This window comes from Amphiura filiformis, chromosome 13 (genome assembly GCF_039555335.1).
Source record: "Amphiura filiformis chromosome 13, Afil_fr2py, whole genome shotgun sequence".
Lineage (NCBI taxonomy): Eukaryota > Metazoa > Echinodermata > Ophiuroidea > Amphilepidida > Amphiuridae > Amphiura > Amphiura filiformis.
The window spans coordinates 44,344,008-44,361,341 of NC_092640.1; the positions used below are offsets into that span (position 1 = coordinate 44,344,008).

General features: G+C 36.0%; 2 protein-coding genes across 2 annotated transcripts; both read left to right on the forward strand.

The window, feature by feature from the left end:
• Nucleotides 1–557: 557 nt before the first annotated feature.
• Nucleotides 558–6,569, forward strand: LOC140167299 (carnosine N-methyltransferase 2-like). Its single transcript, XM_072190630.1, has 3 exons — nt 558–815; nt 2,187–2,510; nt 5,415–6,569. Exons 1-3 carry the CDS (start codon nt 584–586, stop codon nt 5,651–5,653), a joined length of 795 nt encoding a protein of 264 aa, XP_072046731.1. The 5' UTR covers nt 558–583; the 3' UTR covers nt 5,654–6,569.
• A 1,382-nt stretch (nt 6,570–7,951) lies between these two features.
• Nucleotides 7,952–11,531, forward strand: LOC140167699 (histamine N-methyltransferase B-like). Its single transcript, XM_072190996.1, has 3 exons — nt 7,952–8,174; nt 9,461–9,784; nt 11,078–11,531. Exons 1-3 carry the CDS (start codon nt 7,952–7,954, stop codon nt 11,467–11,469), a joined length of 939 nt encoding a protein of 312 aa, XP_072047097.1. The 3' UTR covers nt 11,470–11,531.
• Nucleotides 11,532–17,334: the final 5,803 nt, after the last annotated feature.

Sequence of the window (17,334 nt, forward strand, 5' to 3'; positions counted from 1 at the left end):
CGACCCCCCCCCAAATTTCTTGGACCCCATCCAATTTGCAAACCTAAGGACATTTGCATATTAGTGAGCCAAAAATCTGTTGCCTCCTTTTTGACTTGCCAAAAACTATTGCCCTCCTTTTGACCCGCCAAAGATTGCTTGACCCCTCCTCCTTTGCCCTGCAGCTTGCCCCTCTTTTTGATGGCCTCATGTTTTTCACAATTCTGATTATTACACAATTGTAACTAGCATACCCTACAAAAATCAAGGCTTTACAGGTGCTGCTTATGAGAAAATCTGAGATTTATAATAAAACAACTGGTCCCATCATTTTATTCATGCGATCAAAAGATTAGTTGAATGCATACGTGATGTTCGTAACACTGCCAACTATGGCATATGGGATGGTCATAACACATTAAAAGGGCCGACTGACAGTGAAAACCAACATTTTGTGGAAAAGAAATACAAATTTATTTTTTATAGAAATGTTACAATACTACTTTAAGATGCTCTGTACAGCGTAAACTAAATTTATATAATTGATGTCTTTTGATCTCTGGTTTCTTTTTAGTGCTGCGTGCAATAACAACATTCTTGCAACATGGCTACACCTATTCCCCAACAGAGAAAACAGTTGCAAGGAGTACACTGCGACCAGGACCACTATCAGAAAGTTATCAAGACATATTATCAACACACAGACCACCATGAAGCTCTTGAAAAATGGACAGAGGAAGAATTTGACTCAAATGTAGTGAAGGTTTTATCTGAAAAGTTTGGCGATAAACTTGATGATCAGCCATTGCATGTGCTTGGTCTGGGCAGTAGTGAAGGTAGGTTCAGCTCCTGGTCTTGTGGATCTACAATATATTTTTTGTGCGATCACAATTATTTTCAATTCATCACATTTTTAAACAAAACACAAACTACAATAAATGCACTCTGCAAAGGAAATACTATGTAAAAATGGACTTCCCAATTGCCATAGCGGCTGTTTAAGAAAACATTAATCTAGGGCGCCCTCAAGTTAAGGCTTATTGATTTTACGTAAGTGTGAGCCTTTATTAGTACCAGTGAGTATGCTGTGGCTCTCTCGCTGATGGCAGCAGGAGGAAATTTTCCGAAAGTATATAATGCTTCATCATTTTGAAGTGAAAAAATACATCTTGTGTTTTAAGACTCAAGAAATCTCATATTTGGGCATTTCCTCTCATCCTGCCCTTTTGTTTAGCTGCAATGGCTCAGTTCTAATACATAGTAATAATCTGTCATTTAAAAGGGCATTTCGTGATCCACAGCCTCATCCCCCCACTTTTCTCAAAAAATGTTGAGATTTTTATATCACTGGAAACCTCTGGCTACATAATGTTTATGTACAAAATATTTCTTGCAGATTAATTCGTTTAGCAAAGATATCGTGAAATTTGAATTTCGTTCTGGTGCACCAGAACGAAATTACAACGCATTGTCTATGGAGCAGTGTAATACACATAATCATGCATTACTCATGAACGCAAAATCGGAATCAACTGAAATTTTGGGAATAGGTTTTTTCGTGGATATCTAATGAAAAATGACATAAATAGAGGATGCTAGGATCACGAAATACTCCTTTAAGTTTTAAATTACTTTGTAGCTTCTATTGTAAAATTCAAAATTGGTGGACAGTCCCTACTGGTAAAAATACCCAAATGCAAATGGTCACCAGTTTAAGAAGATTTCAAGGAAAGTCAGTGATTATGGTTGGTATTTTCACATCAAGCTAGGAGAATGTGTTTAGGTTGGAAATGTGATGGTCTGCTAATGGATGGTAACATATAAGGGGCTGTGCAATAGTTATGAGCCCAGGGGAGGGTAAAATTGGGGGGCAAGAAATTTTTGGCGAGCCAAAAGAGGGGGGGCAAGCAATATTTGGCATACATTCATGGGGCGCCTTTAAAATAAATGCTCCATAAAGGCTTAGGAAAACAGTACGGAAACGCATAAATATGCAATTTTTTCCTGCTCGCTGCACTCGCAACATGTATCTAGACCATTTAAGGTATGCAAATTGGGATCCCAAAATTTGGCATGAGCAAGGGGGGGGGGGCAAAGAATTTTTGGGGGCAAACAATTTTTGATGAGCCGTTCGGAAATTTTACCCCCGGGCTCATAATTATTGCACAGTCCCTAACACTCCAAATCCTATGTTTGTCCCCTTACAGGATATCAAGAAATTCTACAGTTGAGAAAATTGAAACCAAAGTTTCCTAAAATATCTACAACTGTCATTGAACCAAGCACAGAAAGGATCTCGATATATCAAGAAACGGTAAACCAGAACTGTAGTGATTTCACCGGCATTGAATATGAGTGGCACAACCAAACCTTCCAAGAGTATATTATGCAATACACAGGAGCACAGAAGAAATACCATTTCATCACCATCATCCATGCCATGTATTTTTTGGGTGATGTAGAACAAGCTGTAAGAAACTTGTTTGAGTTATTGGAACCTGGTGGGATAATATTCATGGTGCTTGCAACAGGTAAATAAGGGTCTATGCAATATTATGCCTAATCCCCGTTAAACACAAAAATGTTTTTTTAATGTTATGACATGTTTTGGTTTTGGTCAAAACATTTCAATAACATTTAAATGTTATATAAAGGAAATGTAAACAATTTTAAAATAAATTTAATGTGAAAAAATGCTACAACATCTCAAAATGTTGTCAAAATGTTATTGCAAAATATTGTTGGCAAACATTTTGCAAAATAGAACCTGATATTGAAATGTTTTCTGTAAAATGTTTTGTGTTTGCTGGGTCTCTAATGTTACCATCTGAAAAGCACTCCTAAAGAAACAACAATATTGTGTAAAACTCACTCTGAAAAGAGTTTGATTTACTTTTATTCCACTGCATGCTTGTATTTTAGCCTGCCCAATACAAAAATTTATCTTGCCAAATACAAAATTTTAGCCTGCCAAAAAGCAAAATTTCAGCCTGCCAAATACAATATTTTAGCCTGCCAAAAACAAAATTTTAGCCTGCCAAATACTATATTTTAGCCTGCCAAATACAATATTTTAGCCTGCCAAATGCAATATTTTAGCCTGCCAAATGCAATATTTTAGTCTGCCAAATACAAAATTTATGCATGCCAAATTAGCCTGCCAAATACAAAATTTTAGCCTGCCAAATACAAATACAATACAAATACAATATTTAACCTGCCAAATATAATATCTGTCAATACAATATTTTAGCTTGTCAAATTAGCCCACCAAATAAGCTTGCCAAATAGGCCTACAATATTTTAACCTGCCCAATACAAAAAATGTATCCTGCCAAATACAATATTTAGCCTGCCAAATAAAATATTTTAGCCTGCCAAATACATTATTTTAACCTGCCAAATACAAAATTTTAGCCTGCCAAATTAGCCTGCTAAATACAGTATTTTAGCCTGCCAAATGCAATAGTTTAGCCTGCCAAATACAATACCTGCCAATACAATATTATCCTGCCAAATTAGCCTGCCAAATTAGCTTGCTATTTTAGCCTGCCCAATACAAAAATGTGTCCTGCCAAATACAATATTTAGCCTGCCAAATACAATATTTTAGCCTGCAAAATACAGTATTTTAGCCTGCCAAATGCAATAGTTTAGCCTGCCAAATACAATCAAATACAATACCTGCCAATACAATATTTAGCCTGCCAAATTAGCCTGCCAAATACAGTATTTTAGCCTGCCAAATACAATATTTAACCTGCCAAATACAATACCTGCCAATACAAAATTTTAACCTGCCAAATTAGCCTGCCAAATTAGCTTGCTATTTTAGCCTGCCCAATACAAAAATGTATCCTGCTCAATACAATATTTTAGCCTGCCAAATACAATATTTTAGCCGGCCAAATACAAAATTTGAGCCTGCCAGATACAGTATTTAGCCTGCCAAATACAATCAAATATAATATTTAACCTGCCAAATACAATACCTGCCAATACAATATTTTAGCCTGCCAAATGAGCCTGCCAAGCACAGAATTTTAGCCTGCCCAATACAATGTATTTTGCCAAATATAATATTTAGCCTGCCAAATACAATGTTAGCCTGCCAAGTACAATATTTTAGCCTGCCGAATGCAATAATTTAGCCTGCCGAATGCAATATGTTAGCAGCTGCCAAATACAACAAAATACAATATTTTAGCCTGTCAACTACAATATTTAGCCTTCCAATACAATACTTTAGCCTGCCAAATTAGCATGTCAAATACAATATTTAGCCTGCCAAATACAATATTTTAGCTTGCCAAATACAATATTTTAGCCTACCAAATGCAATACTTTAGCCTGCCAAATACAATATTTTAGCCTGCCAAATACAATAATTTAGCCTGCCAAATGCAATACTTTAGCCTGCCAAATACAGTATTTTAGCCTGCCAAATGCAATAGTTTAGCCTGCCAAATACAATCAAATACAATATTTCAGCCTGCCAAATGCAATAGTTTAGCCTGCCAAATACAATATTTTAGCCTGCCAAATACAATATTTTAGCCTGCCAAATACAATATTTTAGCCCGCCAAATACAATATTTTAGCTTGCCAAATACAATATTTCAGCCTGCCAAATGCAATAGTTTAGCCTGCCAAATGCAAACTTTGCCAATACAAAATTGTAGCCTGCCAAGTACAATATCTGCCAATACAAAATTGTAGCCTGCCAAATACAATATTTTAGCCTGCCAAATACAATATCTGCAAATACAATATTTTAGCCTGCCAAATACAATATCTGCAAATACAATATTTTAGCCTGCCAAATACAATATCTGCCAATACAATATTTTAGCCTGTCAAATACATTATCTGCCAATACAATATTTTAAACTTCTAAATACAATACAATATTTTAGCCTGACAAATATAATATTTTTAGCCTGCTAAATACAATATTTCAGCCTGAAAAGTGCAATATCTGTCAAATACAATATTTTAACCTGCCTGCCTTAGTAATTAAACAAACACACTCAAATTACACTCAACAACTAAAAATGTGCCTACTGGAAACAACTTTTTTTCAAATATCTCATAGGAAAGGTGCAACACAAGCATCCCATATTAGTAAGATGTTGAGTTAATCATCCCTCTGAAACAATTCAAACAAATCCCAAAACTCATTTGTACCAAACACAATCCGAGACTGGAACTCTCTTCTACCACACCTAATCAACGTACCAAAAGCAGAAAGCTTCAAAGCAGCAGTAATCAAGCATCCTAGCAACCAAGACTAGCAAGAAACCACAGCGCTGATAACATATCCTGGTCGTTTGACTCCATATTGGAGAGTTGGACAGTACTCCACTCAAGACCATCTTTCTTCAAATAACAAGACTGAGAGCAATATATTTCTTTATTTTCATTTTGTCTTTCAGATGACTCCGGTATTGGAAAACTTTCCTTAACTTTCCCAGACTTACACAAAGCACCAACGACTCCTGAATTGCTATCGACAAAGACAAATCAAGTCACTACCTCTAGAGATGTCAAATCTGTTCTCAGCAAGTACCATATGGCATATTCTCAATCTTCTTACACAGAATCATCAGATATAACCACTTTTTTTTCACCCAAAAGGAATCAACTGAGGCCAAACTTCTGCTGGATGCTTTAACTTTAACAATGAATTTTAAGGAACTAGCTTCTGAGGAAATCTTTAATGTCATGGACTTTATCAAACGTAATGCACGTGTCATAAAAAGTAGTGAAAGTGATGACAAATATTACTTTGAGACTGTAGCTGATGTATTTGTAATATCAAAAGAAATGTAAGGACCATTCTCAGTGAACTGATCCAAACAGCACATACACATATACGATGAATCAAACAACCAATGTAGGCACAAAACAGACAAAGTATGATGGCCAAAAATTGCCAATTCCAGAGCCCACATAAGAGTCAGGTTGTTGGATTTATCGTATATGTGTATGTGCACAGTGATTTTTATCTATTACTAGCTGTAATTTTAAATCATGTTAGAGAAATATATTTGCTAGAGAATACTTTAAATATTGGCCGGTTATTTTTCACACAGTGATGTTAACTAGGTAAATGCATATACTTCTAACATACACTATTTGTAAAGGTCGCGCGTCAATGGTGAGAGCAGTGTGTATTGTGTAGAGGAAAACGGACAGTAACTACAGTATGGAACTTTACCTTCTTCTAATGCCTACATTAATGTGCTGTTTTTGTCCCCCCTCTGCGTACCGCCTAGTCTGTATTTTACTTGTTTCCCCACGTCAAGTTGGTGTACCTTGCTCTTTTTCTTTACAGCTGTTCATATTCAAGGTATCCTCTTGTATCATTTATTGATCCTTGATGTGTTTTGTGTCCTCGTCCGTTCGATTCACCATTACCCACTTTTTATGTTACCATAGTTTTGATGCAGAAAAAATACATTTTACTAGATTTTTTTCATTGTATCATTTTTCAAAAACTCAAACAGCCTAGTAATATTTTTTTGGCAAATCGTCAGTATTGGTTTGTAACACAAATACAAAACTATGTCAAACAATTCAAATGTGTCAGCTAGCTAATATGTTACCAAACAGTTGGAGTATGAACTCATCCTACTTCTACTAATATGTATATGAAGAGCATAGGCCTAGGAACTGAAGGGAATAGCACCAATAATTTTGGTGTAGGGCTTGAAAGCCCTTCAGCCACCCAATAATTCCGGGTGAAGTAAAAAAACTGTTATCAGATACCGGATCAGATACAGGCTCTTGACACAAAGTGCATGTACTGAGGTGCATATGTTCCATGCATCTGTGAATTGAACCTTTGATCAGTACTGTTTATTGGTACTTACAGGTCAATAAGGGAATAGTTCGATGAACTAGGAACTCAACATGTGACAGTTGCTTACATTATCCCGGGGAGCCTCTTGTATACTATTATGTGTTACCATTGGCAAGTATATAGAAGACTTACAAGTGGCATAGCCAAGGGGGTAACGGGGGAAGCTGTGAGAAGTCTTTTCCCCACTTTTAAGCCCATTTTTGACCATTTTCGTCAAAGTCCCCCCCCCCCTTAAAAGTTTACTTGCCCCCTTTCTGTAAAAGTGCTGACACTGACCAATGTTTTGATAAACAATTTTGTTGGTCTGTGTGTGAAATTCAGGTAGAATGTCCAATCAGAAATAAGAGTTTAATATAGCTCTATTCCTATTGGTGAAATGCTTACCCTAGTAATTGAACCATAGGAAATGAGTCTGAATTGGGGACCCTAAACTAGAGTCCGAAGTTTTCCGTTTTACGGAAAACAGAAGAAAATCACGGAATCGGAGGTACAACACGGAAAATGACATTTTTGTATGATGTGACAAAAATTGTTAAAAGATAAGAGAAATAAATGTTAAAAACAATCATGAGTTGTGTATGTTAATTTTTGTGATAAAAATACTGTTTAATAATGCTGAAATAAAGTTATATTGCCAAGGCATGAACCCCCTATATCCCTCCAAACATCGTAATAGTCGGCCTATTGTCGTGAGAATGTTCCAATCAGAGCATATTGATCGCGATATTGAACACTTTGTTCTGACATTAATATCATTGTTTATACATTTTAAGCTTTATTCATTACACGGATTTACCAATTTTACAACACGGATTACAACACTGAAAATAGATTTTAGAAAACGGTAAACTTCGGACTCTACCCTAAACCATATGTTTGGTGAAATCACTACCCTGCAAATTTCTGCTTCGATGGTATACACATTTATGTTTGAGTGACTCCCCTGGGCTATAAACAATTCACCTTATACACATACACATTGATTCATAGAGTAGATTACATGATTTGACTATACTTCACATGTTCAACTTATGACCAAAGAGAGCTCCAAAGTACTCACCAAAAATAAGTATTATTAATTGCGAGGAGTTCTCTTTACATTGCAGTATGACTTCAGCAATTTTCCCAAACTCTCAACATATACACAGCGACCTAGATCATTTTTGGTTGTCATTCAAAACGTACTTACAACATACGAACCGCCAGGAAGCTCTTGAGAAGTGGACAGAGGAAGAATTTGAATCAAATGTAGTAAAGGTTTTATCTGAAAAGTTTGGTGATAAACTTGATGATCAGCCAATACGTGTGCTTGGTGTGGGCAGCAGTGAAGGTAGGTCTATAGCTACGAGCTCCCCCTTTCAAAACCATTTAATAACCTCAAGATTGTTTATGTTCTTTGTAGTGAACTGTTTATAGCTTTCTATCTTAGTATTCCACAAGGTGGTACTACACCCCTTGATAAATTTGTGACTATTTTTGCATTTTTCTCAAAAAATAATAACACACTAGTAACAACAATTATGTATATTACATGGGCAAGGAATCCAGTTACTTCACTGGAATGTCAGTGACTCAAGACAAGCGGTACGTTATTTATGATACATATATAATGAAACACTTGTCTTGAATCACTGAAATTTCAGTGAAGTAATTGGATTCCTTGCCCCTATAATATGTGACGTGTCATGTCAAAAGGAGACACTTTTGGGCAGGTTATCAATTTTGAGATTTTTAATTATCTTCAATAAAGAAATATTTTGCTCCACAACGCCGTTTTCCCCAATGCAATAGGACATTCCTAAGCGAAGATATTGAGTTCGTAAGTTATGGTATTATAAAATTGGAAATTGAGATATCGACCTTTGAAAATATTGTTGACAATGTTGAGAATAGGAATTACCTTGAAAAATGTCTCGAAAAATACAAGATGCCAGTTATATTCCGGTCTGAAACTATCAGACAATATTTTTAACATCAATAGCATCACAAATTCGCAACAAACCCAAACTGTGAAAAAATCACCCCAGGCAGATTTTTGGCTATTTCTCCATTTACGATCCTGCCCAAAAGCGTCTCCTTTTGACATGACACGTCACATATACCATTGTGTAAAAATGCAAAATTAGTCACAAAATTTATCAGGGGGTGTAGTACCCCCTGAACTTTGTTTGTCTACATTTGATGAGTGTAAGTAAATTGCTGGGTAGGTAGTAGGTACACAAGTAAGCAAAATTAATGAATAAATAATTGAATATTATACAGCGTGTCCAAACAAAAAAAACCCTTCTGTTTGTAGGGGTCTCGATTTAAGTTAGAATCGCAAATTGCAAATATTTTATTCTCTTAAATAGTGGTTATCCGTGTTCTATAAGTTGCATATCCTATCAGCGACTGCTATACCTTGTTTAGGATTCTCAAAAGAAGTACCTGCATATTCAACCATGACTGTTTCAAAATAGGCCTGTAAAAGTCATGCAGGTACCTCTGAGGTTGTGCATTAATGAATTGGTTTGAATGAGGAATACTACTAGCCCCCTCCCTCCCCCCAGAGTTCTGACTTACCATGTGTCTCATATATATGCCTAATAAGTACTCATTCCCATACCATATTCACAGGTTATCAAGAAAGTTTGCAGCTGAAGAAAATCAAAACCAAATTCCCCCAAATATCTGCAACTGTTATTGATCCAAGCACAGAAAGGATCTCGGAATACCAAGAAAGGGTGCACCAGAACTGCAGTGATTTTACCGGTATTGAATATGAGTGGCACAACCAAACCTTTCAAGAGTTTGTGACATCTATGGAAGCAGGGCAGAAGTACCATTTCATCACCATTGTCCATGCCATATATTATGCCGGTGAAGTTGAGGAAGCAGTCAGAAAGTTATACGAGTTATTGGAGCCCGGCGGGATGATATTCATGGTACTTTTTACATCAGGTAATAAATTTCGAGGAGGCATTCTTGTTCACATAGAAGTTATGTTTAAGGGCTCTGGTGTGAACGTTTCGACAGTATTTTTTTGTGGGGCATGAGAGCACATCAGACCTATGGAATTAAATTCTGAATACAAAGAATGTCCTTCTGATATCAAATAATTTTGATTTTTTTTTTTTTTTTTAAATTTGCGATATATATACAAATTTTATGACAAATTATTAAAATTTGATATTTTTAAATTTTTTATATTTAATAGGCCTCGAAGTCAACGTTTGAAATCTAATGATTTGTACTTAAAGTGTATGTAGCTGGGAGAAAAATCTGACACTCAGTTGAAAATTTTGAGCTTTCATATTGAAGATATACATTTTTTTCCCAAAAAGACCTAATTTTTTTGGTGTTTGAAAATCCATATCTGCAATAGGAAAGGTCAAAATTTTCAATTGATCATCAGCTTTTCACTCCAGCTATATACACTTCAAGTACAAATCATTAAATTTATAAAGTTTACTTCGAGGACTGTTAGATATCAAAAATATCAATTTTTAATTATTAGCCATAAAATGTGTATTATATCGTGCATTTCAAAAAATCAAAATTATTTGATATCAGGACATTCTTTGTATTCGGACTGCAATTAGATGTCTGATGTGCTTTCATGTCCCACAAAAGCTCACAAAAAATACTGTTCAAACGTTCATACCCCACCCCTTAACAGACCCCTTTTCAGGGAAAATTTGACATGACCCCTTTTCAGCTGTGACTAGCAGCTCATTAAATATGTCCCTCTATTTAGCTTGTTTGTAACTTTAACAAATAGTTTTCAAATGTTTTCTTTACTACAATGCAATGACCAATTTTCATTGGCATAGGTAGACTGTAGCTCATTTGCAAATTTATTTTTATTGGATAATATTAACAAAAAGGGTACTTTTTTGCTAACAAAAAGCTAACAATGATCAATTTTCATGAAACTTGGATTGACTTACGACTTTTCCAGTTTTAAAGCACTTTATGCCTACCAAAATGATACTAAAATGAAGTTCAGGCTGAGAGTTACACTGGGCAGGGGCACATTATTACTGGTACTAAAAATCGATACCATGCAGATGAATTTTGATATTTAAAAATAACTGCATACAAGTTTGAATAAAATTTGCATATAAATGCTATTTGAGCAAGTATGTACATGCAAGATAATAGTTTTATTGCATATATACATGACCTGTTCAAAAATAAAATGTCCTTCTGAAACACATATGAACAACATCTTTCGTTACTTTTCTTTTATAGAATACTTCCCCCGAAAACTTGCGAAGACATTCCCGCATCTAGCTCTGGAAGAGCAGAATCCAAAAACAGGTGAACTACCAAAGAGAAACCACCTGCTTCACTCGGGAGACATCATATCTGTTCTCAAGAAGTACCAGATGGCTTATACTCAATCTTCTTACACAGAATCAGCAGATCTAACCACCTGTTTCACCCAAGAAGACACAACAGAGGCCAAGCTTCTGATTGATTTTGTTACTGTGACAATCAAGTTTAAAGAATCGGTATCACATGAAATCTACAATCAAGTTATGGAAATTTTGAAATGTAGTACACGTGTAACGACAAATAACAAAGGTCATGACAAAGTTTATCTTGATAATGTATGTGATATTCTCTTTATATCAAAATAGGGATGATATCTGTACATAAAAACAGATCATCATATCAGTGCAAAGATAGTGGGACATGCAATAGCTGCCTTCTGCAAACAGGGCTGGATTTACCGGTCTGGGGGGCCCCTGAGACAGGCCAAAATTTGGAGGCCCCAAACTCACCGTGAGGAAGGCATGTGCACTCAAATGGCCAAGATTTGGTTTCAACATGGGCCTACTATCCCAGCTTACTACAAGATCGACAGTGACAGCAGAAGCATTACAATTTAGATTTTAGCCCAAAATTAAGGTGGCTTTTCTATGTAAAGGGCCAGTGCACGCATAACACACAAAAAATTGTAATTTTACCATATTTTGGTCAAAATTATGATATTCTCAGGATAAAAGGGAACATACACAGGGCAATTTTTGGGGTCCCAAATTTTGGGAGCCCTGCCTAGGCTCATCTGGCCCAATGGTAAATCCGGCCCTGGTATTGGGACCTACGATGCTTCCAGGAGCAACTGAGGAACAATCTCTAAACTTGATGCCTAATGGGATTAACATTTTTGTCAAGGTTTAGCACTCTGCAAATGCAATTTAAAAATATATAATTTAATGAGGCAGCCATTGCACATAGTATATTCTTGGACTCGCACATGACACATACATATACAGGATCAACAAACAAATTGTGATTTCTGCATGATAATTCACATCAATGTTTTTGCTTTAATGTGTGTTAATAGACTGTGCCAGTCCTATTTTTAAAATACTGATGTAATATTTTGCAAGGTCCTTTGAGCGTTAACCCCCCCGGTTAACCCCCTCGTAAGGGTCGTATATGTGTGCGATGTCAAGCATGTGCATAGGACCTTGTGCAAAATAATAATGTGCTGGACAATTAGTATTATGCTTAATTTGTAAAAGGAAATCTGCAAAACATTATTATGTTACCCATTCTAGGTAACATTTTCCATTAACTTTTTTTAAACATAAGCCCCACTGTGGGGGCCAAAAATGGTATATTGATGGTGTCATCTACAATATACAGGGTGTCCCTAAAAGAACTGTATCATCAGAAACTAATTTTTTGCGGTATTTTAATAGCAAAACCATAACTAAGTAACTAATATGGTTGAAGAATAAATCAGCTATCACATACTTTTTTAATTTTGACAATTGACCACACCATTCTTGAAATTAATATAATAATTTTATGAAACTCCCTTTTCAAACCTTTCAACGGATTCAAATACCAATCGATGATCTGTGATCGGAGTGCTAAGGCCCTTCACAACTGATGCTTAGTTCCCTGTTTCATGGTTGAAAACAAGGGATGAGGCGACTTTTAATTATTAAATTATCTATTATTTTCTTTATTTTAAAACAAGTGGTCGCATCCTACATCAACCTGTTTTGACTAGGAACATGCATTTAATTATTTAACAACTATGTTTGATTTTATACATAAGTAATGGTACAGTTATGTTTTTTGTTTATTCATTATTATAGTTGATAAGCAAAGTCAGAAAGTATCAAATGGCAGTCATTAAAAGTTATTTTAATAGAGAAAACCCAAAATAAAGATAAAATAATTAAATATTTAGCAATTCTCGACTTTGGACGCGCGCGGTAAACAGGAAACTAAGAATTGTAAAGGGCCTAATCACTGTGAATGATACCGGGTATTGTCATTGATACATATTTGACTCATCTGGAATGGTTTGAAAATGAGGTAGTTTTGTCACAAAATTCTTTTATTTCAAAAATGAAGCAGTCAATTACAAAAATTCAAAAAGTATGTGATAGCTGGTCTATTCCTTAATCACATCAGTTATTTGGTTAAGTTTGGTTTAAGCTTTAAAATACTCAAAAAATAGCTTCCGACAATACAATTCTTTCTGGGATACCCTGTATTTTCTAGGTAGACTAGTGCAAGTAGACTAGTGCATGTCCCGAAAATGTATGGCCTTTGTGTTATTTCAGTTGAAATCCATACACCACCTATGAAAGACATGACATTAATCTCCCACACAGTGGAGATTTTAAATGGAGTCACTCATTTAGGTATCCCCATTTGAAATTCACACCCAGTTTGAAATAAATATTACGGTTGTGTCTTCTATGGGGACTGTCATTTTCTTCAGGGGTGGGTCATGAATATACTGGGGGGTCATAGAATTTGAGACCAAAAATAGGGGGGTTATAAATTTTTACACCAAAATTAGGGGATTATAGAATTATTAAGGGCTGGTGACCCAAAATTTTTGCACATTCTTTTAACTTAAGATCAAAATGTATGCACGATCTTTATTTATACGATTCACCATTTTTGCATGCTCCGCGCGCCTACTTTACTATTATGATCAATATTTTAATGGGCTCTGCACACTTTCTTCACATTGAAGTTTTTGCCCCCTTCGCCTTAGTTCTGGCAATGAATAATTTGTCGTCAGTCTGTGTAGGCGGAACGGAGGGGGTCATACAAATTTTCGACCTGAGATAGGGGGTCGTAAAAAAATTTAGCCCGCGATAGGGGGGTCATAAAAATTTACTCCGCACCGGTCATGGACATATTCATGACCCACCCCTTCTGAAGAAAATGACATCCCCCTAAGAGGTGTATGGATTTCACATGCTATAGCCTAACCTATACAAATTTACTCCGCGCCGGTCACAGACATATTCATGACCCACCCCTTCTGAAGAAAATGACATCCCCCTAAGAGGTGTATGGATTTCACATGCTATAAAAATAATTGAGGACTTTCATTTTGTGTGGCATTATCTTATACAAATACACTTACCTAATAATATCAATCATGATCCATTGTGAAGGTTAGGCAGAAAGAAATTATGCAAAAAGAAAAGAAATATGTCAATATTATAATAAATCAACAGCTGTACAATGAATGATACATTAGAATGAATTTAAAATTGTTTTTCAAACAATTTTAATGTACTAGTAAACTAAGATACTCTGCAAAAATCAAGGTTTTAGGTGGTGTAGTTTTGTCAAAATCTGAGAATTTGAATAAACTGGCTAAACAAGATGGTTTATTATTACAATGGAAACATTACTTAAACGCGTATGCGATGTTCATAATACAGCAGTACATAAACTATTATTCAGATTTCCTTTTACAAATTAACCATCGCGTATATGTGCGCGACGTCAAGCATGTGCATTGGACCATGTGCAAAATAATACGCGCTAGACGGCTAGCAAAACACGTTTATGACAAGTTAAAAACACCTGTCTCTATAGACGAATCCAATTTCACGCATTCCTACACCTCAATGGCAGCTATAGCTGGGTCCCCGTCGGTTCCATCTCACCTAAAACATGTAAAATATGAAATGATGTGGCCTTGGAGGGGATTTTAAACTGCATTCTATCACCCGTGTTACACATAGACAAAAGAATGATGACAGTTTACAACACAATAGAATCTAACATCGATTTAATCCACCCAATTGGGCAGTCACAATACCAGTTGGGTGCTGCGGGGACCCAAAAATGGCCGACCAAACCCTGACCATGACTTGGCTCATTGGATTCATCTATAATAATTTAATATAGCATCAGTTTAATTTTGGAAATAAAAGTTCAATATTCATAAAGTATTGCTATTTTATCTCTTTTAATAATCAGAAATATTAAACATAAATGGAAATATATTAGTAATTTTATAATGTGTTTTTTTTGGGGGGACTGAGCTCCTGAGATACTTTATATTACGACGCTTGATGGCAAACTTAGTAGCATGTGCTATAGCTACTGAAGATAGCAAACTTGTTAGCATTATAGTTTAGTTCATGGGCGTGTGCAGGATTTGTTACTGCGGGGGGCTTAATCTAAATCGTTTGGGCCACTAAGTATATTGAGCGACGTAGGGGGTGTCTGAGGGGGGATGTGCCCCCCTCATAAGTGAGAAACTTTTGAAAAATGAAGGACCAATTGAAACCATTTGGTGGACTATTTTGGTATTATTATTGTGCACAATTTGAGTTTGAAAAAGCCGAAAATTGGTGAAAAGAAGCTATTAAAAAGCCATTCGTGGACAAGTTCTCACTAGTATTATTAACTGTATAAATTATACCAGACGTTAGAAAATTTTGTAAAATGAAGGCCTAATTGAAGCCATTTGGTGGACCATTCTGGCACTATTATTGTGTAAAATTTTAGTTTGAAAAAATCTGAAAATGGGTTAAATGAAGGCCCAAATTGAAGCCATTCGTGGACAAATTTACACTATTGCTGTATAAATTATTGATTTTAGTGTTGGGTGAAGCGAAAAGGGGAATTTGTTTATCCATACACACTGTGTACTATTAACACAGGGGAGTTGGAAAAAAATTGCAAAATGAAGGTGCAATTGAAGCCATTTGGTGCATCATTTTATTACACTTTCTTTAAGCATGTTAAGGGTCTAGAATAGAAATTTGATTATTTATGTTCAATGGCCAGGGGTGTCTGAGGGGGATGTGTCCTCTGAGAAGCTAAAATATTTGTATAACTGGAATCATGCAATATTGGTAAATACTTTTATAAGCGCAAATTTCTAGAAAAGGCGATAAGACGATACCAATATAGGTAGTTCTATACCAGTCTTATCTCCTCCATTCCCCTGGATTACCTACGTCTATTCTGACGTATCATAGGCCTGTGGCGGCTTACCGGGTAATCTAAATCCATTAAGCGGGGGGGGGGGGCTCAAATATCGTTGGCTATCACTGGCTTTCTTGGTTTCCTTTTCCTTTACTTCTTCCTTTCTTTCCTTTTCTTTCTTCCTTTCTTTCTCCTCTTCTTTTTTTTTTTCGGGGTCCGTGCGTGCGGGGGGCTGAAGCCCCCAAAGCCCCCCTGGACACGCTAGTGTAGTTGGAAAGGTGGCCTAGCATGCACCCTCATCGATATATACTTCTAATCAACGTTTCTAGATCAAAGAACTATTCCTTATTTGAGTGTTAACATGACGAACAATTTGAGATCAAATTGGAGCACTTTTAGCTTTTGCCCCCTGTGCGGTAAACACACCTGACCCCACCCCCTCCCCCATTTTGACCTTTCTGATATGAAATTTGACCCCTAGAGACACTTTTTGAATTTGTTAACATTTTCTTTTACTACGCATGTTTTGTTCTGATCTTAATGTTGATTAGAAGTATATTTCCAAGAGTGCATGCTAGGCCCTCCATCCAACTAAACTATTGCTATCTACTGAAGGCAACTTGGTATGTGTAGCAGATAGCAAACTTGGTACCATGTGCTATTCTGAAGATAGTAAACTTAGAAACATCAGGGTCGGATCCAGGAATTTTTGATAAAGGGGGCGCCTTTTGGTCGACGACGAAAAAAATGTGTTAAAGGGGGTTACCCCCTCGAAAACTCAACGGTTTTGGCCCATTGTTTGCTGTTCATGGCCGAATTTGTTCCTTTTTTTTAAATTTCTTACAATTTTTGTATTTTTAAGTTACGGCGCCCTTAGCTAGTCAAAAAATAGAGGCGCGCATGCTCGCCCCTAAATCCGCCCCTGAACATGTTTATCTATTAGAGATTTGGAGATAGCAAAGCAGAAGTAACTATACCTACTGAAGATAACAAACTTAGTCATAATCATTATAGAGTGAAAAGACAATGTTTAAAACACTTTTTGTGCTATAGGCTTCAACACAAAAAATTCCTAGTTATTTTGTCAAAATATCACTGACGCCAAAAACCACTGACGCAGTACTATAATTGTCATTTCAATGTATTTTTCATGCTGATTACAAATATGGTCATAAAAATGTACAATTCTGAACTTTTTGAATTAAAAAAAATTGAAACTTGTCTGCAGTCGACACCTGTGTGGAGAGAGTTAAGTAGTGTTGTTTATTGGGTAAATTGAACTGACCAGC